Consider the following 24,924-nt stretch of genomic DNA (forward strand, 5'->3'; position numbering starts at 1 on the left):
GGCCTGGTGGCGGGCGCCTGTAGTCCCAGCTACCCGGAAGGCTGAGGCAGGAGAATGGTGTGAACCCGGGAGGCGGAGCTTGCAGTGAGCCGAGATCACGCCACTGCACTCCAGCCTGGGCGACAGAGCGAGATTCCATCTCAAAAAAATAAAAATTAAAAAAAAAAATGTTTAAACTGGGACATCAAGCACTTTACTATTCTGAGACTTCCCATTTTAAATCTGCTCCTTTCAAATTTTTGTTAATTAGAATTACAATTTATCAATTACTGCCTAAGATATGTGATTTTTAAAAAGGATTTGTGGGCTGGGCGTGGTGGCTCATGCCTGTAATCCCAGCACTTTGGGAGGCCGAGGTGGGTGGGTCACGTGGTCAGGAGTTCGAGACCAGCCTGGCCAACATGGTGAAACTTCATCTCTACTAAAAATACAAAAATTAGCCAGGCATGGTGGTGCACACCTGTAATCCCAGCTACTCGGGAGGCTGAGGCAGGAGAATCACTTGAACCTGGGAGACAGGGGTTGCAGTGAGCTGAGATCACGCCACTGTACTCCAGCCTGGTGATACAGCGAGACTCCGTCTTTAAAAAAAAAAAAAAAAAAAAAAAAAAAAAAAAAAGCAAGGGTTCTGCCTGGTTTTGAATCCCAGCTCTTCCACTACATAGTGTAGCCTGGATGTAAAATGATAATAATAAAGAACATCTATCTCATATTAAGGCTACTGTTTAAGGATTAAATTAACATGTTCAGAATAGTACCTTAAATTAACGCACAGGCCCACAACTGTTACCCTAATCCACTGGGGGCAAGATGTTTTGGGCAGTACCACATAATTAAATACATTAATATTTCTGTAGTGATGTTGGGCGTGGTGGCTCATTTCTGTAATACCAGCACTTTGGGAGGCCAATGTGGGAGGGTTGCTTGAGCTTAGGAGTTTGAGACCAGCCTGAGCAATATAGTGAGACCTCGTCTCTACAAAAACTTTTTAAAGTCCAGGTGCAGTGGCTTATGCCTGTAACCCCAGCACGTTGGGAGGCCGAGGTGGGTGGATCACTTGAGGTCAGGAGTTCAAGACCATCCTGGCCAACATGGCAAAACCCCGTCTCTAGTAAAAATACAATAGTTAGCAAGGTGTTGGTGCATGACTCTAATCCCAGCTACTTGGGTGGCTGAGGCATGAGAATCGATTGAACCCAGGAAGTGAAGGCTGCAGTGAGCCGAGATTGCACCACTGCACTCCAGTCTGGGCAACAACGTAAAACTGTCTCAAAAAAAAAAAAAAAAAAAAGAAAAGAAACAGGGTCAGGCATGGTGGCTCATGCTTGTAATCCCAGCACTTTGGGAGGCCAAGGCAGGCGGCTCACCTGAGGTCAGGAGTTCAAGACCAGCCTGGCCAACATGGTGAAACCCCATCTCTACTAAAAATACAAAAATTAGCTGGGCGTGGCGGCAGGTACCAGTAATCCCAGCTATTTGGGAGGCTGAGGCAGGAGAATTGGTTGAATCCTAGAGGCAGAGGTTGCAGTGAACTGAGATTGCATCACTGCACCCTAGCCTAGGCAACAGAGTGAGACTCTGTCTCAAAAGAAAAAAAAAAAAAAAGAAGAAACAAAAGATTTTAAAAGCAAACCAGGCATGGTGACATGCACCTGTAGTCCCAGCTACTCACGAGGCTGAGGTGGGGGGATCACTTGAACCCGGGAGGTCGAGGCTGCAGTGAGCCAAGATCATACCACTGTACTCCAACCTGGGTGACAGAGTGAGACCCTGACTCAAAAAGAGTATTTCTGTAGTGAAACCAATTAATATTTACAGCAAGTAATAAAGACTAAACATAGCTTCAGTTCAGGTTACATTTTATATCCTAATGAGTTGTGGCACCATAACAGCAAAAATAAAACAAAATTTTAGCTTTCAGAGTTTTTTTAGATTTCTGAATGGCCGGCAGGGCTTAATGGCTCATGCCTGCAATCCCAGCACTTCTGGAGGCCAAGGTGGGTAGACTGCCTGAGCCCAAGGGTTCGAGACCAGCCTGGCCAACATGGTGAAACCTTGTCTCTACAAAAGATACAAAATTAGCTGGGTGTGGTGGCATGTGCCTGTAATCCCAGCTACTCAAGAGGCTGACGCTGGAGGATGGGTTGAGGCTGCAGTGAGCCATGACTGTGCCGCTGCACTCCAGCCTGGGTAGCAGAGCGAGACCCTGTCTCGGAAAAAAAAAAAAGAAAGAAAAGAAAAAGTATTTCCAAATGGCAAATAAGGAACTCTGGACCTGACCTGGGTTGTTACTACTACTGCTGGTATGAAGACTAGGCCTTATACAAAGGACTAAGATCTCATGTCTACCTTTTTTTTTTTTTTTTTTTTGAGACAGAGTCTTGCTCTGTCACCCAGGCTGGAGTGCAGTGGCGCAATCTCGGCTCACTGCAAGCTCCGCCTCCCGGGTTCATGCCATTCTCCTGCCTCAGCCTCTCCAAGTAGCTGGGACTACAGGTGCCCGCCACCACGCCCGGCTAATTTTTTGTATTTTTAGTAGAGACGGGGTTTCACTGTGGTCTCGATCTGACCTCGTGATCCGCCCGCCTCGGCCTCCCAAAGTGCTGGGATTACAAGCGTGAGCCACCGCGCCCGGCCACGATCTCATGTCTACCTTTAAGAAGCTCATGTTAGAAAGATCAAGACACAGGCAAGAATGACAGGAACAGAGCTGAGGATAAGAGATATCATACTGGCCAAGGTCTCAATGGTATAAGAAAGAAATAGGTGGAAGAAAGGCAATTACAATCAGACATCTTTAACTGAGATAATACTTTCTTCTCTTCAGGGAACTGTTTTGTTACAGCAGCCCCTTGATTCCATTCTCTCAAGAAGTGCCAGAAAAAAAAAAGAAAGAAGTGCCAGTTGGGTGCAGTGGCTCAAGCCTGTAATCCCAGTGCTTTGGGAGGCTGAAGTGGGAGGATTTCTTGAGGCCAGGAGTTTGATACAAGCCTGGGCAACATAGCAAAACCCCTGTCTCTACAAAAAATTTCAAAAATTAGCTGGGCATGGTGGCACGCACCTATAATCCTAGCTACTTGGGAGGCTGAGGTGGGTGGATCGCTTGAGCCCAGATATTTGAGGCTACAGTGAGCTATGGTGGCACCACTGCATTCAAGCCTGGGAGACAGAGGGAGAGGCCATCTCTAAAAAAGTAGTGCCTTCTCTTGATCCACTGAGAAAGGGTTCTACTGAGGTTAGAGGCTGAAGAATGCTGATTCAGGACCATACTCTACCTTGTTTCCCACCAGTCTTCAAGAAAAGCTTGCCTATGCTTGGCTGGGATACACAAAGAGACATAAAATTAATACTCTGTAGCTGCATTTCCCACTTTCTATGATATTAGACCATCTTAGGTCTAATTCAGTGCTCTTCCTGTTTATCAACACGTGACTTAGAGCTGATCTTGCTCTAAGATTTTAGGGGAGACTTCTTTCTCCTGGTTCTCCTAACATCTGATCTCAAGAAAATTCATCTACTTCCCCTCTTCTGTACTCTTCCAAGAAGGTACATGGAACACAAGAGAAAGGTACAATTATGTTTGTAAAACACAGCTAAGAGTTTGTATCAAATAATCTGTACATTTTAACTTGTTTGCTTAAAGTAATCTGCTAAACTCTGATTGACAAGTCATAGTTATTAAAATATGAACTTCTGGCCAGGAGCAGTGGCTCACACCTGTAATCCCAGCACTTTGGGAGGCAGAGGCGGGCAGATCACCTGAGGTTAGGAGTTTGAGACTAGCCTGGCCAACATGGCGAAACTCTGTCTCTACTAAAAATATAAAAATTAGCCGAGTATGGTGGCACACATTTGTAATCCCAGCTACTTGGGAGGCTGAGGCAGGAGAATCACTTGAACTTGTGAGGTGGAAGTTGCAGTGAGCCGAGATCACACCATTGCACTCCAGCCTGGGTGACAGAGTGAGACTCTGTCTCAAAAAATACAGAACTTTCAGTTAGTCCAAGGTGTAAACAGGTCAACAGACCTGTTAGAATAGGAAGCCAGTGGATAAGACTAGGAAGAACACTGTCAAACGTTAACTCCTCATGGCCAAAATAAACACTAAAGTTGACTGACAAGCAATTAATCTGTACTTTCTATAGTAGAAATGGCACAAAAATGTTGTTACATAAAAACACTTATCTGAAAATATAAAAATATAACCCCTGTTGGTTTATAAGACCAGCTGAGAACTGGATGAAATACTAATGTCTAAGAACCTCTTTAAAAATGAATACTTTGAGGCCGGGTGTGGTGGCTCACACCTGTAATCCCAGCACTTGAGGAGGCTAAGGTGGACAGATCATGAGGTCAAGAGATCAAGACCATCCTGGCCAATGTGGTAAAACCTCGTCTCTACTAAAAACACAAAAATTAGCTGGGTGTGGTGGCATGTGCCTGTAGTCCCAGCTACTTGGGAGGCTGAGGCAGGAGAAATCACTTGAACCCAGGAGACGGAGGTTGCAGTGAGCTGAGACTGCGCCACTGCATTTCAGCCTGGTGACAGAGTGAGACTCCGTCTCAAAAAAAAAAAAAAAAGGAATACTTTGGCTGTGTGCAGTGGCTCATGCCTGTAATCCTAGCACTTTGGGAGGCCAAGGTGGGAGGATCTCTTGTGCCCAGGAAAGAGAGGCTGCAGTGAGCTGTGATCACGCCACTGCATTCCAGCCTGAGTAACAGAGACCCTGTCTCAGAAAAAAAACAAAAAACTTTCAGCAGTGAGTACAGTCATTCAATCTCCAGATACTGTCATTTTTTTTTATACTCCACTCCAATCTGTCAACTCCTTAGTTTGGCATTCAAGTTCCTCTACTACCTACTTATATCTTACTTTCCACTTCTCATCTACATGAGTCACACAGCTCAGTTAAGTCAAGCTCCTTGTTAATCTTTGTTTTGAACCTTTCATAGGAGATGCCCTCACTGTTCCTCCCTATTCATCCAAATCCTTCTAATCACTCAAAGGCCAATCCACCTCCTACCTCTTCTATAAGATGCTCTCCAACCCAACCTTTAACAGTTCTGTATACCTAGCCTTGGTCACTATCATATAATCTAACATTAGATTTAGCCTTGGTCATTATCATATAATCTAACATTAGATTTATGTATTTTTTATGTTTTGCCATTGTTTCCCAGCTCTTCTACTCTTTTGGCCATCCCTCATGTGCCTACCACAAAATATATATTTTGTTAATACTCCTCCTTTGAAAGGAAAAGAAAATAACTCCATCCTGCTCTCCATCATCCAGATATACATTTCCCTATACTTCCTAACCTTTTCATGTATTACTACAAATTGAAATTGGACTTGATCCCAGGATTGGTCAAATATAAGTCACAGTTTTCAGTGAACATGCAGTATTTACACAAAAAGCTTAATCTGCCTGAAGGAGAGACAACTTAGATTTATCTAATAGAGTTCCTCATTAAGCCCAGTCATATTTCTGACCTTAGCTGGTGGGAGAAGGTGGGGTACTCCCATTATTTATTTTGAAACCATCGTAATTTATCAACTCACCTATTACATGGGCAGACACAAAGGCCACAGCATTTGTTGAGTTCTGTTAAAGTCTTCTCTGTCTCTCTCATGTCTTTATTTATTTGGTCCAAGCCTTCTTCTATGCGGTTTAGTTGTTCTAAGAATAAGTTGTGAAGTTACACTTTGTGTTCCATTCACAGTGTCAACCAGAAAATGCTATTATTATGGAACAGCAAACTTCAACCTTGAATCTACCAATAACTCCCCACAGTGAGTATGTCAGTGTCAAAAGGTATCAGAAGCTATTCAACATGATAACAATCTTTCACGTACTGATCCGGAGGCACCTAGCCTCTTGCTGTGGAAAAATTTGTTCTAAAAAGCTTGTATATGGCTTGTATGGTAGGGTGGCTCACGCCTGTGATCCCAGCACTTTGGGAGGCCGAGGTGGGCGATGAACTGAGGTCAGGAGTTCAAGACCAGCCTGGCCAACATGGTGAAACCCCATCTCTACTAAAAATACAAAAATCAGCTGGGTGTGGTGATGGGTGCCTGTAATCCCAGCTACCTGGGAGGCTGAGGCAGGAGAATTGCTTGAACCTGGCAGTTGGAGGTTGCAGTGAGCTGCGATTGCACCACTGAACTCCAGCCTGGATGACAGAGTGGGACTCCCCCTCAAAAAAAAAAAAAAAAAAAAAAGAATCGTGTATAGTAGGACCAAGGGACGGTTATTTAGAGATCATCCTTACAACCAAGTTAAGGGTACCTTGACCAGGTCAAACCCCCGTCATTTCTATAATAGGTTCAAAACCTGAGGGCTATTATAAGAGTAATAAAAACTAGACCTGATTACTCAGGGCCAACTCAACTCAAGTGTTTCCAAGCATACCTGAATCTAGATCTGTTTTAGGACTTAACTTGATTTCTGAGGATGATGTAAGAGTATCATAATGTCTGGCCAGACATGGTGGCTCACGCCTATAATCCCAGCACTTCGGGAGGCCAAGGTGGGCGGATCAAGAGACTCTTGAGGTCAAGAGTTCGAGATCAACCTGGCCAACATGGTGAAACCCTGTCTCTACTAAAAATGCAAAAAATTAGCTGGGTGTGGTGGTGGACACCTGTAATCCCAGTGACTCAGGAGGCTGAGCCAGGAGAATCACTTGAACCTGGGAGGTAGAGGATCCTGGAGTAAGCCGGGATTGCACCACTGCACTCAAGCCTGGGTGACAGAGGAAGACTCTGTCTCAAAAAATAAAAATTAAAAAAAAAAAAAAAAAGGCTGGGCATGGTGGCTCACACCTGTAATCCCAGCACTTTGGGAGGTCAAGGCAGGTGGCTCACCTGAGGTCAGGAGTTTGAGACCAGCCTGGCCAACATGGTGAAACCCCGTCTCTACTAAAAATACAAAAACTTAGCTGGGCGTGGTGGTGGGCGCCTGTAATCCCAGCTACTCAGGAAGTTGAGGCAGGAGAGTCACTTGAACCCAGGAGGAGGAGGTTGCAGTGAGCCAAGATCACGCCATTGCACTCCAGCCTGAGCAACAAGAGTGAAACCCCATCCCCCACCCCCAAAAAATAGACAAAAATAGCGAAACTCTGTCCCCCACCCCCAAAAAATAGGAAAACATAGCTGGGTGTGGTGGCGGGTGCCTGTTATCCCAGCTACGTTACTATCATAATGTCTAAGGCACATATAACCAATACACAAAATAAGCCATGCTGGCCTAACACATACTTGGTATATACAGTTGGGCATTTTTGCCTGCCATCCCAAATAGACAGTAAACATGATATATAATTCAAATCAGAAGACAAGAAGTAAACATAACATTCTTATTTTACAAAGGGAGGGCTCTCCCAAAGGCTGAAATTTGTATGTGGCTAATTTGATAGAGCTTTTTGGCATCATAGTCAAATTAAGAATTTCTGCTAATATTTTAACTTACCCTTTTGTTCATCCAGCATAGTGATGGTCTTGATTCCTGCATCCTGAGACTAAGAGAAGGGGGGAAAAGGCTGATAGTACAACAAAACAAACCACAAACAACAGAAACAGAACCTACAAGAGCTGACAAATAGCAAGACAGAATAATTTAGAAACCCAAGCTCTCAGAGGATTAGAGCTACAGACAGAACTAGTATTCTTAAACTAACACACTTTAACATAGCAGCCCCCCAAAATAATTAAGTCACAAACTCATAGTGAATTCATCTTCCCTGTCATATTCCAATACTGTCAAAGGGAAAAACAGAAAATTCCCATTAGTGCATGGTTTGACAATTTCAGCAACTGTTAATTTCAAATAATAAAGCGTATTGATACATTACCCTTTAATACTAATTCCAGCCAGAAGTATTAGGATCTCTCCTATAAATTTCTATACTTAAGTTGATGATTAACATTTTCTTACCTCAATGGCTAAACCCAGGATTCTCCTCGTACTTTCCAGAGACTAGGAAAAAACACAGAGTTTTAGCATTCCAAAATATGTAGAAAAAAAAATCTGATCAGAGGCCAAATTCATGATGTTATTCTATCTTTAAAAATTGCCAGCTCAGGCCGGGCACAGTGGCTCATGCCTATAATCCCAACACTTTGGGAGGCCAAGGCAAGAGGATTTCTTGAGTACCAGAGCTTAAGACCAGCCCAAGCAACATAGTGAGACTGTTTCTATTAAAGGAAAAAACAAAAAAAATTGCCAGCCTATCCTTCCCTTTAAAACAAAACAATGGCCAGGTGTGGTGGCTCAAGCCTATAATCCTAGCACTTTGGGAGGCTGAGGTGGGCAGATCACGAGGTCAGGAGTTCGAGCCCAGTCTACTCAACATGGTGAAACCCCGTCTCTACTAAAAACACAAAAATTAGCTGGGCGTGGTGGCACGCACCTATAATCCCAGCTACTTGGGAGGCTGAGGCAGGAGAATCGCTTGAACAGGGCAGGCAGAGGTTGCAGTAAGCCGAGATTGCATCACTGTACTCCAGCCTGGGCAACAGCGAGACTCTGTCTCAAAAAAAAAAAAAAAAAAAAGTAAGTTGATCACTACATTTTTGGTTATTTTCAGGCGCTCCTTAAGAGAAAATGTGTAAGGACTTCCGTTGCGATGTTGAAAGAAAGAGTTTTTTTAAAAAAGAGAGAATATTTGGATGGTGAAGTTCATGGGAATAAAAATTTTATAAAGTCATAAAAATTTAATGTAGGTAGAAATCTAAGTAAATTACAGATATTAGGAAAATGTTAAATAGAAGTCTAGCATTTCTCAAATAAAGATAGTAGAGTATCTTTGTTGCACTTAATATTAATAATTACCTAAAAAATAAAAATCATACAAATTGTTTTCACTTTAGTTTTCTCGTGAGTTAAAAAGAAAATAAAAACCAGCAACGGCACTAAGGAGCAAATGTGTTCTTTGATATTAATGGACTAGGAAGAGGCCAAAATGGTCCCTAAGAAGGCTCTCTCACCCCTCCAATATGAAAACTGAAATAGAATTATTTACTTATTTTAGGTAAAACATTTACCTCATCAGTAATCTGGTGACCTCTCTGTTGAATTTCTTCTGATGACAGATTATCCATGATGAATCAAAACTCTATTAGGCACAGAAATGGAAATGTGGATATTGTATAAGAATAAGGATATATAAAAGTTTGCGTGAGCAAAAAGTGTAGATTTATGTAACTTAGGAACTTATCAGGAAAACAGGATAAAAGAACCTCTTTCTGTATCTATTAGTCTACCACAAGTAAAGAAATCAAGACCGAGAGAGGCTAAATGAATGTTTAATAAGAGTGCCAAGGGTGAACCTAAAATACAGGTTTTAGAACTTCTAGGGAAGTACTCTTTCCAACAGGAAAGTGGATCCTCTACTTAGAGAAGCAAGGCATTACTGGAAGACAAGCATTGAAAGACTATTAAAATGAATTTCTGGTTGTTCAATGTTCTTCATGTGTTGTCTGAACATGGAAAAGCAGTAAGTGAAGAAAAGTCCAATTTAGTAAAGTAACAAAATTTGAAGTTATGTGCCTGAAGAACACAGGAAACATTTCTAAATATGCCAGTTGTCCAGGATACTCACTGGTGAAAATACTTTCACTCTTAACAAGAAAAGGGAAATGCTGGTACAAACAGCTCGGAAAAGACTAAGGTTTTTATTACGCATTAGACTCTTCCCCTCCAGTGGCTTATATTGTTTGTTGTTTTAGTGGAGTCCCTAAGAAACCAAACAATTATTCTCCTATACACAGTAACTCAGAAAGAGATCTCACAGACATCCAAGCTAAAAAATAAAACATTTTGTAGGTGTTATTCAGCACAGCTGTTATCTAATTCCTCTTTGAGAAGTCATTTGGAGTAATAACAAGCATTGTGCAATGGATCTAGGTTCTTTCTTTATTACATTTGCTAGCTTTATATGAATTTTCTCAAAACTCATTTATCAAAACTCACGGTCAATGACACAGATAAACTCTGGTTCTTATTACAGATTTGCCCCCAGGAATCTGGCAATGTCTGGAGATGCCTGATTGTCACAACTTGGGCCAGGTGACGGGGCTGGTTACTGGCATCTAGTAGGTAGAGGCAGGGAAACTGCTTAACATCCTACAACACTCTTCAGGAAAGCCCTCTAGCAAAGAATAATCTGACCCAAAATGTCAATTTGAGGTGAGAAACCTTGCCATGGATATACTCTTTGATAAGCAGAAAACCTAATTCCCCAAAAATGTACTGGATTGAATTCTTGGAAGGCAGAGATTTTATCTTTGTATCTCTAACACCTAATAGGATCTGACGGTAGATACTCCAAAAATAGCTGAATGAACAAATAAGTAGAAAAACAGGGTGTACACTCAAAGTACGTGGCTCTTAGAAACAGTAGCACAAAGCTCGCAAAGAATCACTAGAGCCACAAACCAAAAACTGCTATTAGAAGCGTATGATATGATCACATATAAATCTTTTCAGTCACTTTTGGCTGGGCGTGGTAGCTCATGACTGGAATCCTAGCACTTTGGGAGGCTGGGGTGAGTGGATGGCTTGAGCTCAGGAGTTGGAGTTCAGCCTGAGCAACATGGCAAAACCCCATTTCTACCAAATATACAAAAATTAGCCGGGCATGGTGGCGCACACCTGTAGTCCCAGCTACCAGGGAGGGTTGAGGTGGGCGGATTGCTTGAGTCCAGGAGGTTGAGGCTGAAGTAAGTCAAGATCATGGCACTGCACTCCACCCTGGGTGACAGAGCAAGACCCTATCTCAAAAAACAAACAAACAAAAAAATTTAAATCTTTTCAGTTGTTTTTAGTTGAACCACTACTCTCATTTTATTTATTTTATTTTTTTGAGATGGAGTCTTATTCTGTTGCCCAGGCTGGAGTGCAGTGGTGTAACCCTGACTCACTGCAACTTCCGCCTCCTGGGTTCAAGCAATTCTCCTGCCTCAGCCTCCCAAGGAGCTGGGATTACAGGCATGCACCACCACACCCCACTAATTTTTGTATTTTTAGTAGAGATGGGGTTTCACCATGTTGGCCAGGCTGATCTTGAACTCCAGACCGCAGGTGATCTATCCACCTCAGCCTCCCAAAGTGCCGAGATTACAGGCCTGAGCCACCGCGCCCGGCCCTGTTTATAATTCTACTGTCATGTCTTATGGTTTAAGATTTTGAGGGCCAGGCGCAGTGGCTCACGCCTGTAATCCCAGTACTTTGGGAGGCCGAGGTGGATGGATCACAAGGTTAGGAGATCGAGGCCAGCTTGATCAACATGGTGAAACCCTCTTTCTACTAAAAATACAAAAATTAGCCAGGCGTGGTGGTGAGCGCCTATAATCCCAGCTACTCGGGAGGCTGAGGCAGGAGAATTGCTTGAACCTGGGAGGGAGAGGTTGCAGTTAATCGAGATCATGCCACTACACTCCAGCCTGGGTGACAAGAGCAAGACTCTGTTTCAAAAAAAAAAAAAGAAAAGAAAAGAAAAGAAAGAAGGAAAAGAAATGGAAGGGAGGGAGGGAGGAAGGGAGGAGATAAGAAAACAAGCAAGCAAGAGGCCAGGTGCGGTGGCTCACGCCTGTAATCCCAGCACTCTGGAAGGCCAAGGCGGGCGGATCACCTGAGGTCAGGAGTTTGAGACCAGCCTGGCCAACATGGTGAAACCCCGTCTCTACTAAAAATACAAAAATTAGCTAGGCGTGGTGATGCATGCCTATAATCCCAGCTACTCAGGAGGCTGAGACAGGAGAGTTGCTTGAACCGGAGAGGCAAAGGTTGCAGTGAGCCGAGATCATGCCACTGTACTTCAGCCTGGGCAACAGCAAGACTCCGTCTCAAAAAAAAAAAAAAAGGCAAGCAGAAAGGAAGTAAAAGAAAAGAGAAGAAAAGAAGAAAGGAAAAGTAAATAAGCTTCTTGGAAAGAAATACACAGAAAAAAGGTCCTGGAATTTAAATAAGGCCTTGGAAGATCCATGTGGCTTCACTTGTAAAACTTGAGAGCTACTCAAGAAGTAATGAAGAAAGAGCACTTTAAATCACCATCAGGCCAGGCGTGGTGGCTCATGCCTGTAATCCCAGCACTGTGGGAGGCAGAGGTGGGCAGATCACTTGAGGCCAGTAGTTCAAGACCAGACTGGCCAATATGGTGAAACCCCAGCTCTACTAAAAAGAAAATACAAAAATTAGCCGAATGCAGCAGTGCACGTCTGTGGCTTGAGCCTGGGAGGCAGAGGCTGCAGTGAGCCAAGACTCACTGCACTCCAGCCTGGGCAACAGAGCAAGACTGTACAAAAAAAAAATATATCACCATCAATTCCACAGGGTCCTGCAAAGAATGATTTTATAAGATAATTCTTTTTATACTGGTAAACAAGGATTTTGCAGCTAAAATATTCTACCAAATTAGTTTCCTGCCTTATTCTTTCTCTGAAAATTAATCACAATAAAGCTCCTCAATGAGTTACACTCAAAGGGTTTATTACTGTTCTTTTAAGTTCAGCATTCTCTTTGGCTTCTTCTGATAAAGTTTACTTCCATGGTAACCAGTGCATCCGCAGCAAGAGGAAACTTCTGTTTATAGCAGGATAGCATAGTGGGTGAGTGAGAACTCCAGCATACAAATTCCAGCCTCACAATGTATTTGTTGTGTGACCCCAAGGAAATTACCTAACGCCACTAAAACTTGGTTTCTGTATTTGTAAAACAAGGATAACATTCTATTTCATAGTTTTGTTTTTTTTGTGAAGATTAAAAAGAGATGATCTACACAAAGTACTTAGTACAATGCCTTGCACATGGCCGGTGTTCAATGTTAGCCATTATTTTAATATTTTTACTGAAGTGGAAATAAATAGTAGGCAAAACAAAAGGAAAATAACAATGTTGAATATGAGTCACATTTATGTAAATGTAGCTGAAAGTATAAATATTAATAGTTCCATCTGCAAGGCTAAATTTGAATATTAAAGTTAATGATATAAAGTATAGGCTATATACTTTTTTTTTGAGACATCAGAGTCTCACATTTTATTTTATTTTACTTTATTTTATTTTATTTGAGACAGAGTCTCGCTCTGTTGCCCAGGCTGGAGTGCAGTGGTGCAATCTTAGCTCACTGCAACCTCTGCCCCTGGGTTCAAGTGATTCTCCTTCCTCAGTCTCCCGAGTAGCTGGGATTACAGGTGCCCACCACTACACCTGGCCCTTTTATTATTATTATTATTTATTTATTTTTTTTGTAGAGGCAGGGTCTCACTATGTTGCCCAGGCTGGTCTCAAACTCCGGGCTCGAGTGATGCTCCTAGCTCAGCCTCCCAAAGTGCTGGAATTACATGTAGTGAGCCACTTTGCCTGGCAAGGGTCTCGTTTATGTTAAGGATGGCTTCCTCCTTTTACTTCCTCTCTTGGCTTTCCTTTCTATCTCCTTCTACACAAACAACTTTAACCATTTTTATATATAGGCCCCAGAACTATGCAAATATACATACATATTTTTTTCTCTTTTTAAAAACTCTTTTCTTTTTACCATACAAAGTCTATAACTCAAATGCAAATATAGTAAGTACACTACAGAATCATATCTACTAAACAGCTTGGTTTCAGGCCAGATGCAGTCACATTTGTAATCCCAGCACTCTGGGAGGCCAAGGTGGGCGGATCACCTGAGGTCAGGAGTTTGAGATCAGACTGGCCAACATGGAGAAATCCTGTCTCTACTAAAAAATACCAAAGGCCGGGTATGGTGGCTCACGCCTGTAATCCTAGCACTTTGGGAGGCTGAGGAGGGCAGATCACTTGAGGTCACGGGTTGGCCAGCCTGGCCAACGTGGCAAAACCCAGTCTCTATTAAAAATACAAAAATTAGCCGGGCATGGTGGCATGTGCCTGTAATCCTAGCTACTTGGGAGGCTGAGGCAGGAAAATCACTTGAACCCAGGAGGCAGAGGTTGCAGTGAGTGGAGATTGTGCCACTGTACTCCAGCCTGGGCAACAGAGTGAGACGCCATCTCAAAAAAAAAAAAAAAATTAGCCGGGCATGGTGGCGGGCACCTGTAATCCCAGCTACTCAGGAGGCTATGGCAGGAGAATCGCTTGAACCCGGGAGGTGGAGGTTGCAGTGAGCCAAGATCGCACCACTGCACTCCAGCCTCAGCAACAGAGCGAGACTCCATCTTAAAAAACAACACCACAAAAAAACAAAACAAACAAAAATCAGCTTGGTTTCAAAGGACACTGAAGCACAAGATTCAAGACAGAAATCATATTAACAAGTGGGAAAGTCCCACTAAAAATCAGGAACCAAAAAGAAAACCAAAATTACACTTTCAGGCCTATAGTCCCAGCTACTCAGGAAGCTGAGGCAGGAGGATCATCTGAGCCCAGGAGTTTAAATGTAACCTGAGCAACATAGCAAGACCCTGACTCTAATTACAAAAAAATTAAACTTCGGTTTTACAGAAGCACCTATGGTAACTTAATTGCTCGATGCTCAACGCCTGGTCTTCAAGTCCCTGTCAAATTTGGAACTTCCACAATTCTACTCTAAGTGACCCAGGAGTAATACTGGGGAGGTAGATGTAGGTTTGATTATAATCAATTTTATTAACCCTATCAATGAGAATGGTTATGTGAACAGAAAGGGGATGTTCTATGTGAAAGATAAGAACGGGGCTCAAGAGCCGGAAGCTGGCAATCTACCCAGGAAGAGACAATGTGGCAGGCATAAGTGTGGTATCTGCCAGGGAGATACCAGGTATGGGGTGAGATTAACTGGCAAGCATTCACCCTGCCTGAATGAAATATTCACCGAAACCATCCACATAGTTTAGCTCGGATTAAGTTCACTTAGATGCTTTATTTATTTATTTATTTAGGTAGAGATAGGGTGTCTCGCTGTCTTGCCCAGGCTAGTCTTGAACTCCTGGCCTCAAGCGATCCTTCTGTCTTGGACTCCCAAAATACCAGAAGGCGTGAGACACCACACCCAGCCACTTGGATGCTTTCTGGTTAGTTTTTCAAATATTCCGATAATTAGAGTCAGAAGCTACAGATAGAGAATATAAGCACTCTGCCGGGCACGGTGGCTCATGCCTGTAATCCCAGCACTTTGGGAGGCTGAGGCAGGCGGATCACGAGGACAGGAGATCGAGACCATCCTGGCTAACAAGGTGAAACCCCGTCTCTACTAAAAAACAGAAAATTAGCTGAGCGTGGTAGCGGGCACCTGTAGTCCCAGCTACTCAGGAGGCTGAGGCAGGAGAATGGTGTGAACCTGGGAGGTGGAGCTTGCAGTGAGCCGAGATCGCGCACTGCACTCCAGCCTAGGCGACAGAGCAAGACTGTCTCAAAAAAAAAAAAAAAAAAAAAAAAAAAGAGATAATATAAGCACTCTTGTCCCTGGAAAAGGATACCCCCAACAGAAAAGAGTGGCATTCTTGCTCATACAAAAGACAACATAGTATAGTGGTTATATGCCCAATATCTGAAGGCATAATGGTTTCAAATCCTGACTACTGTTAACTTTTCTGTGCTTCAGTTTCCTCATTAACTGAGAATAATAATGCTTACTTTAAGTGTTGTTACATGGATTGAGCTAATTCAAGCATAGTATTTAGAGCAGTGCCTGGCACACAGTGCTCAATAAAACTATTATAACTTTTCAAAATAATTATGAAATATCTCTCGTGATTTTGGCCAGGCATGGTGGCTCATGCTTATAATCTCAGCACATTAGGAGGCCAAGGCAAAAGGATTGCTTAAAGCCAGGAGTTTGAGACCAGCCTGGGTAATAAAGCAAGTCCCCCATCTCTACACAAAATTAAAAAAAAAAAAAAAAAAAAATCAGCCAGGCCTGGTGGCCTGCAGCTGTAGTCCCAGCTACTCAGGAGGCCGAAGCAGGGGGATCACTTGAGCTCAGCAGTTTGAGGCTGCAGCAAGCTATGATCATGCCACTGCACTCCAGCCTTGGTGACATAGCAAGACTGTCTTAAAAAACAAACAAAAAAACACAAACACCCTGATTCTCATTTGTGTGGGTCAAAATCCAAGTATGATCAAGTCCAAAAAATTATGATTTTAAATTATCAAAAAAGAAAAAATAGTCATAATGTAAGGCTTCAGTGGTGAGGCAGGAATATAATGTGTGTGTGTATGTATGGAGGGCAGGGGATAGCTTTCAAGACAGAACACATATGGTGAAGAGCTTTGTATATTATACCAAGAAGTTTGAAATTTATTTTGCTATGCTGCCTAGGTTGGTCTTGAACTCCTGATTTCAACTGATGCTCCCATTTCAGCCTCCCAAGTAGCTGGGACTACAGACATACCACCACACCTGGCTTGAGTTTTATAAGTATTGAAAGGCCATCTAAAGTAATTTCAATTTCCAAAACACTGTCAAAATAAATTTAAACAAACTTTACATCTAAGTTACAGAATCTACAGAAAGCAACAAGAAGAGAGAATTCTGGAAAAACATAGGAATCAGTGATTTAAATACTTTAGTAGCAATACAACCTAAATTGAGACCCAAACCAAAATGTCAGTGAATCTAAATGAATACAAATGGGCTTCTTCTACTCTTAATATTTTAAAAAACACAGTACATTTTGTTTCCTGGCTCCATAATCCACTTCCTCTAATTGTTAGAGGCACTGGATCAGTCTGTTTCAAGTTTCTACCTACCACAGCAAAGAAAAGAGCAGTCCTGGCCGGGTGAGGTGGATCACGCCTGTAATCGAGCACTTTGGGAGGCCAAGGCAGGCCGATCATCTGAGGTCAGGAGTTTGAGACCAGCCTGGCTAACATGGTGAAACCTCGTTTCTCCTAAAAATACAATTAGCCAGGCGTGGTGGCGCATGCCTGTAATCCCAGCTACTCAGGAGGCTGAGGCAGGAGAATCACTTGAACCCATGAGGCAGAGGTTGCGGTGAGCCGAGATCACACCATTGCACTCTGGCTTGGGCAACAAGAGTGATACTCCGTCTCAAAAAAAAAAAAAAAAAAGGGAAAAGAAAAGAGCAGTCCTTGTCATCTGCCCCTCTGTCAACCTACAGATCTGGAAACAAAATATAGTAATGGAATAAAAAGTTCAGCACTCTTGGAGATAAGCAACATTATAATATTATACATGCTAATATATACACAATGTGGAGCACAAACATAGCTCAAAAACAGATGTCCAGAGTGTTGCAGATAAAGGAACCAAATCGGGGTGGGGGTGGGGGAAAGCCTGAATTCAGAAAAAAAAAAAGGCAGCTGATATCAAAGAGCAAACATCCTCTTTTTCCTTTTTGTTATTCTAATCTACAGGAGCCTTGACCTCCCAGGCTCAAGCGATCCTCCACCTCAGCCTTCCGAGTAGCTGGGACCACAGGCACTGGGCACCAGGCCCAGCTAGTTGTTTTTTTTTTTTAATTTTGTAGAGACAGTCTTGGCATGTTGCCCAGGCTGGTCTCAAACTTCTGGGCTCAAGCGATCCCCCTGCCTCAGCCTCCCAAAGTGCTGGAATTACAGGCATGAACCACCGCCCGGCCCTAATCTACTTTCATCTGGTGGAACCAGTTAACTGTGCTAGAATTGTGTTATGATAATGAACACCATCATAGAGATTACAGAATTTTCAAGCCCGTAAGTTTTAGCTCAATCTTCATTTTAAAAATGAGCTGATTAGGCCCAAAGCAGTATCTTCCAAAGTGCTGAGCAAGAATATGATTTTAACTGTTACATATGAAAGAGGTATATATTTATGTATTTATTATAATGGATGCTAAAAAAGCTATAAAATACATAAAAACCATGATTTCACAGATTATCACTTTGGAAGTGGGCAATGTTTTTTTAAAAAAACCATTAAACATGAAGTAAAATAACAACAGCACTCTAAATGGCAAAAATTGTGATAGTGGTATGACTCAGGTGAAGACTCCACAGCTGTCCCATGAGTACAGGCCTGTTTTTGTTTACTTTCTTTCTGGTTCTGGGTTGTGTTCTGAATGATTAGAAAAGATGTGACCTTAGACAGGGCTCGGTGGCTCACGCCTGTAATCCCAACACTTTGGCAGGCTGAGGCGAGCGGATTACCTGAGGTCGGGAGTTCGAGAACAGCCTGACTAACATGGAGAAACCCCGTCTCTACTAAAAATAGAAAATTAGCCAGGCGTGGTGGCGCCTCCCAGCTACCCGGGAGGCTGAGGCAGGAGAATCGCTTGAACCCGGGAGGCGGAGATTGAGGTGACCCTAGATCGAGATATCGCACTCCAGCCTGGGCAACAAGAGTGAAACTGTGTCTCAAAAAAAAAAAAAGAAGAAAAGAAAGAAACGATGTGACCTTTAGTTAAGTGGGCTTGTGTATTGTACCTAAGTTCATTCAGTGTACAAGAAACAAACATCAAGATACATATAGGAATTCCACTGTTTATTTGGCACAGTAAGTCATCCTTATGCTGGAACTATGATAACACCAACTTTGTAGTGCATAAACACATACTACAAGCACCTAAAGAAAAACCTAGCCTGAGACAAATATTCAAGCTGCAGGCTAAGTGATATGATCACTTCAATTACTTTCACATGACCTGTCGAAGGAGTATGGCAATGTAAAGTGTTTCTCTTATTTGCTAATATTTCTTTCTTTTCCTGAGATCACTCAGATCACTGGATCACTGAGCTGAGACCACCCAGTAATTTATAAAGCAAAGAGAAGAAATTTAAGCCAGCTGCAGAAATTTGTGTAAGTAACAAGGAGCTGAATGTTAATCACCAAAACAATGGGATAAATGTCTCCAGGGCATATCAGAGATTTTTCATGGCAGCCCCTCCCATCACAGGACCTGAGGCCTAGGAAGAAAAAATGGTTTTGTGGGCAGCCTCAGGACTTGAGGCCCTTAGTCCCAGCTGCTCCAGCTCCTGGCTAAAAGGGGTCAAGGTACAGCTTGGGCTGTTGCTTCAGAGGGTGCAACTCCCAAGCCTTCGTAGCTTCCATGTGGTGCTGGGCCTGCAGGTGCACAGAAGTCAAGAATTGAGGTTTGGGAACCTCTGTCTAGATTTCAGAGGATGTATGGAAATGCCTGGATGTCCAGGCCAAAGTCTGCTGCAGTGGAAGAGACCTCATGGAGAACCTCTGCTAGGGCACTGCAGAAAGGAAACGTGGGGTTGGACCCCCCCCCAAGAATCCCCACTGGGGCACTGCCTAGTGGAGCTGTGAGAAGAGGGCCACCGTGCTCCAGACTCCAGAATGGCAGGTCTACAAACAGCTTGCACCATGAACCTGGAAAAGCCGCAGGCACTCAATGCCAGCCCAGCAGAGCAGCCTCTGGGCCTGAACCCTGCAAAGCCACAGGGTCAGAACTGCTCAAGGCCTTGGGAGCCCACTCTTTGCATCAGCGTGCCCTAGATGTGAGACATGGAGTCAAAGGAGATTAAAATAAGCTTTAAGATGTAATGGCTGTCCCACTGGATTTTGGACTTGCATAGGGCCGGTAGCCCCTTTGTTTTGGCCAATTTCTCCCATTTGGAATGGGAGCATTTACCAATGCCTATTCTGCCATAGCATCTTTAGAAGTAACTAACTTGCTTTTGATTTTACAGGCTCCTAGGCAAAAGGGACTTGCCTTGCCTCAGATGAGACTTTGGACTTGGACTTTTGGGTTAATACTGGAATGAGTTAAGACTTTGGAGGACTGTTGGGAAGGCATGATTGTGTTTTGAACTGTGAGGACATGAGATTTGAAAGGGGCCAGGGGAGCCAGGCGTGGTGGCTCATGCCTGTAATCCCAGCACCTTGGGAGGATGAGGTGGGTGGATCATGAGGTCAGGCGTTCGAGACCAGCCTGGCCAACAGAGTGAAACCCCGTCTCTACTAAGAAATAAAAAAATTAGCCAAGTGCGGTGGCTCACGCCTGTAATCCCAGCACTTTGGGAGGCGGAGGCCGGTGAATAACCCGAGGTCAGGAGTTTGAGACCAGCCTGGCCAACACGGCAAAACCCCATCTCTACTAAAAATACAAAAATTAGCTGGGCGTGGTGGCAGGTGCCTGTAATCACAGCTACTCGGGAGGCTGAGGCAGAAGAATTGCTTGACCTTGGGAGGCAGAGTTTGCAGTGAGCCAAGATCGCGCCACTGCACTCCAGCCTGAGCGACAGAGCAAGACCCCATCTCAAAAAAAAAAAAAAAAAAAAAAAAAAAAAAAATTAGCCAGGTTTGGTGGCACACATTTGTAGTCTCAGCTACTCAGGAATGTGAGGCAGGAGAATCGCTTGAAGTGTTGGAGGTTGTAGTGAGCCAAGATCGTGCCACTGCACTCCAGCCTGGGTGACAGAGTGACTCCATCTCAAAAAAAAAAAAAAAAGAAAGAAAGAAAGGGGTCAGGGGCAGAATGATACAGTTTGGCTATTCATAATCTCATCTCGAATCTGGTGGGAGGTGATTGGATTATGGGGGTGGTTTCCCCCATGCAGTTCTCATGATACTGGTTTTATAAGAGGCTTTTTCCCCTTCACTGTCTCTCTCCTGCCATCCTGTGAAGAAGGCGCTTGGCTTCTCCTTTGCCTTCCACCATGATTGTAAGTTTCCTAAGGCCTCCTCAGCCATGCAGAACTGAGAGTCAATTAAACTTCTTTCCTTTATAAATTACCCAGTCTCGAGTATTTCTTTTTCTTTTTCTTTTTTTTTTTTTTTGAGTTGGAGCCTGACTCTGTCTCCCAGGCTGGAGCTCAGTGGCAAGATCTTGGTTCACTGCAACCTCTGCTTCCCAGGTTCAAGCGATTCTCCTGCCCCAGCCTCCGGGGTAGCTGGGATTACAAGCATACACCACCATGCCTGGCTATGTATTTTTAGTAGAGATGGGATTTCATCATGTTGGCCAGGCTGGTCTCAAACTCCTGATCTCCAATGATCCTCTCTCCTCGACCTCCCAAAGTGCTGGGATTACAGGCGTGAGCCACCAGGCCCAGCCTCGGGTACTTCTTTATAGCAGTGTGAGAACGGACGAATACAGACTCCATTCCAAGAGATGACAAATAGCAAAAGGCAAAATGATACTCCCTTCTTTTTTTCCCTCTCCCACTTTTATGTCTTTACGTTTCCTCCTACCATCAACTGCCTTTCCTAACATTGTGGTGACTAATGATTAAAGAAGAAAAAAACGACGAGATGAAACTCCACTTTACAGTACTTTTTCCCCCCACCACTCCAAACCCGAACTGTGAAATGCATTATTTTCCTGATCCTCTAATTTGTGCAGTAATGCCGCGAGGTAAGGCTGAACCTTTCTAGAGAGCAAGGGCTATCCAATACCAGGAACCTCAGAGTCCTTCCTCAAGCCATTATCTCAGAGCTATCTGATCACCGTGGTCACCGTACACGCAGTCTATTAATGTCAACCACGGCAACACAGTAAAGATGACGGGCGGAAAGTGATATCTGTTTAATTTCGAGGAAGGGTCCAGAGAATCACCATCCAGCCACCCTTCCTCCACTGGCCCCTCGATGTTCTCCCGGCACCTCCCGTCCTCGCCCCGGGCCCATCTGCCGAGTAAAGGCCAGAGCGCCCCCTCCTCCGCTTAAGCCCGACTCCACCAACTTTTCAAACAATACGATACACTCTTTCTTCTCAGGACATACTCTCAGACTTCATCCCGGCCAGCTCCCTCCGTCCCACTCCTGGAGACTCACCAAGCGGGCGAGGCCACTCCTCTCCGGCCGCAGCTCGGACACCCCAACTCCGGACCTGGCGCTGCACCCTAGTCGCGCCTGCGCGCGCCGAGCCCGTGCGCCTGCGCACTTCCCGCTCGCCGCGGACACGGACACACCCCTGCAGCTGGAGCCAATCACGGTGTTGGGGGTTTAAATGTCCCTGCCACGCAGGCGGAGAGTCTGGGAATTTACCAGTTAACCGGATAGATTTCAGTCCTGCCCGAAGCTGGGAGGTGTTCATGATATAAACATTTACTGAGGACAAACCGTGTGCCAGGCACTGTGCTGGATGAACGCTGAAGAAAAGAAAGCGAATAGAATGCTTTCCCTGCCCTTCAGCGCCTTTCAATATGTCTAGACTAAGATATAGATATGTAAACAAATTATAGTGGATAGAATACAGTGCATAGCACATAGAAAATCTGAGGCGCCTTTGGCTGATAATGAACAAAGCGTTTTATTCTTAGGGGTGTCTGGAAGGGTTCCCGGAGGAAGTGACTTGAGCCATGAAGGATAAGTAGGAGTTCCCCCGGAAATCCGGCAGAGAAAGAGCTAGTTTTCCAGGCTCTGGGGAACGGCTAATGTCGAGAACAGCGTAACGCCTTCTGGAAATTTCTAGTAGTTCATCCTTGTTAGAGGCTTAGTGCTAATCGTACATCCCCGAGTGTAGAGGGAAGAACGCTTTAGAAGGCCAACAATCGCTAGATCTTGGAAGGCCTTGGAATTTTAGACCACTTTGTACTATGGGCACTGAAAGCTACTGAAGAGTTTTAAGCAGATGGATGATTATTGTAAACTATTTGCTGCAGGAACCCTTCCATGCACCTCTAAGAATAAAATAAACTGCTGGAAATCAAAAATAGAAAGTGCTTCACCAAGCACGGTGGCTCACACCTGTAATCAATCCCAGCACTTTGGGAGGCTGAAGTGGGCAGATCACGAGGTCAGGAGTTTGAGACCAGCCTGGCCAACATAGAGAAACCCCACCTCTACTAAAAATACAAAAAATTAGCCGGGCATGGTGGCAGGCGCCTGTAATCCCAGCTAGTCGGGAGGCTGAGGCAGGAGAATCGCTTCAACTTGGGAGGCGGAGGTTGCAGTGAGCCGAGATCATGCCATTGCACTCCAGCCTGGGCAACAAGAGCGAAATTCCATCCCCCCCATAAAAAAAAATAGAAAAAATAGCTGGGTGTGGTGGCGGGTGTCTGTAATCCTAGCTACATTACTATCATAATGTCTATCACTGCCTGGCAACAGTGCCAGGCTCCATCTCAAAAAAAAAAGTGCTTCAAGGAGGAAGTAGTCTATTCCTCAAGGGATCAAGGAAGATGAAGCCTGAGAATGTTTTTTTTTAATTTCATAACACAGAGGTCACTGATTATCTCAGTGAAAGCTGTTTGTTGGAATGCTGGGGTTGAAAAAAACAACTTAGTAGTTTGGAGATGGGGGAGATGTACAGATGGGGACAAGTTGTAGAATGCTTTTGGAAAGTTTGGCCTTGACAGGGAGGAAGGAGGGAGAATGATGAAGGATCAAGATTTTTTGTTTTTGTTTTTTTGATTTTTGTTAGAATTAAGACTGGAGAAACTTGAGCATGGTAGGGAAGATTCAACTGAGAAAAAAATTGTTGAATAAAGGAAGAGAAGGGATAGCCAGTAGGCAAAGATCTTGAAAGGGTAAGAATAGAGGCAGTTTAGAGGCAGTTCAAAACACTGGTGAGAGTAATGGTTTTGGAAGAGGGGAGGGAGGGAGAAAGAGAGAGAGAGGAGGTATCTCCCCAGTTATGAGAGGAAGTATGTTTCTGTATATTTAGTAACAAGAAGTTAAAGTTCTCATGTGCTGACTTGTTTTCTCTGTGAAGTTGGAGATGGGGTCATCTTCTGATAGAAAAGGAGGTGGTATTGGGAGTTTAAAGGAAAGTTGAGATTTGAAATATTGTAGAAAGTAATACAACAAGTTGACAGAAAAATGTTGTAGGACTGGTAAGCAATATTGAGGGCCTTTTTAATATGGGCAAAAATAAACTCACCATTTTCTGCCCTCCTGTGTAAATTTCTCAAGCAGCAGTCACTTGTTGAGGGCAAAGGTGGAGAAAATGTATGGTTGAGTTCATTAGTTCATTTAGGGTTGTGATGGTCATTGATATAATTCCGTGGTTCTCAACCAGGGAAGATTTTGTCCTCCAGGGGATACTTGGCAATGTCTGGAGATGCTTTATTGTGATGACAGGGAAACGGGGGTGGGTACTACTAGCATCGTGTCCAGCAGTGCTGCTAAACATACATACACACACACACACACATATATATGTGTGTGTATATATATATATATATAGAGAGAGAGAGAGAGAGACAGAAGGTCTTGCTCTGTTGCTCAGGCTGGAGTGCAATGGTGTGATGTCGGCTCACTGCAACCTCTACCTCTGCAGCTCAAATCCTCCCACCTCAGCCTCCTGAGTAGCTGGGACTACAGGTGTGCACCACTACTGCCGGCTAATTTCTGCATTTTTTGTAGAGACAGGGTTTCACCATGTCACCCAGGCTGGTCTCAAACTCCTGGACTCAAGCGATCTGCCTCCCTTGACCTCCCAAAGTTATAGGATTACATGTGTGAGCCACTGCTCCCAGTCTGCTGCTAAACATCCTATAATGCACAGGATACCCCTGACAAAAAAGTATATGTTCCAAAATGTCAGTAATCCCAAAGTTGAGAAACCATAATCTAGCATTACCTTGGCACTCACCAATATCTGACTGTGGTCTTCTACAGGCTTTTCCTTGAATGATGGCCCAGAGTTTATAGGGTAAAATAGTTCTTCCAATGCATGCCTTTGAAGGAGAATAGAATGAGCAGCGTACCACAACCCTTGAGTGTTTCAAGGACTTGTGATGTCACAAACATGGAATTGGAAGTTTCCTAAACCTCAAGAACAAATCTGGATTTACATAGAAGAGATGAATATAGCCGCTTCCTTTCTTTTCTCTCTCTTTTCTCTCTTTTTTTTTTTTTTTTTTTTTAAGACGCAGTCTCGCTCTGTCGCTAGGCTGGAGTGCAGTGGCGAGATCTCGGCTCACTGCAAACTCCGACTCCTGGGTTCAAGGGATTCTCCTCCCTCAGCCTTCCGAGTAGCTGGGACTACGGGCATGCACCACCACACCCAGCTAATTTTTGTATTTTTAGTAGACAAGGGGTTTCACCATGTTGGCCAGGATGGTC

At 43.8% G+C, this 24,924-nt stretch overlaps 1 protein-coding gene across 7 annotated transcripts in view; it reads right to left on the reverse strand.

Annotated features, from left to right (window-relative positions):
• SNAP23 (synaptosome associated protein 23) overlaps positions 1 to 24,924 on the reverse strand; it is a 39,624-nt gene that overhangs the window by 13,436 nt on the left and 1,264 nt on the right. For 3 of the 7 annotated variants that reach the window (XM_063639594.1, XM_055278893.2, XM_063639595.1), the window contains exons 2-6: positions 24,452 to 24,536; positions 9,047 to 9,117; positions 7,938 to 7,979; positions 7,473 to 7,521; positions 5,564 to 5,681 (exon numbers count right to left, since the gene is read on the reverse strand). In XM_063639594.1, the coding sequence (XP_063495664.1) occupies positions 5,564 to 5,681; positions 7,473 to 7,521; positions 7,938 to 7,979; positions 9,047 to 9,103 (266 nt within the window). In that variant the 5' untranslated portion in view covers positions 9,104 to 9,117; positions 24,452 to 24,536. Of the gene's footprint in view, positions 1 to 5,563; positions 5,682 to 7,472; positions 7,522 to 7,937; positions 7,980 to 9,046; positions 9,118 to 10,655; positions 10,775 to 21,687; positions 21,830 to 24,451; positions 24,537 to 24,924 lie in introns of those variants that run through there. The other 4 variants (XM_055278896.2, XM_055278892.2, XM_063639593.1 and 1 more) reach the window with 2 other exon arrangements.

This window comes from Symphalangus syndactylus, chromosome 5 (assembly GCF_028878055.3).
Source record: "Symphalangus syndactylus isolate Jambi chromosome 5, NHGRI_mSymSyn1-v2.1_pri, whole genome shotgun sequence".
NCBI classification, from domain to species: Eukaryota; Metazoa; Chordata; class Mammalia; order Primates; family Hylobatidae; genus Symphalangus; species Symphalangus syndactylus.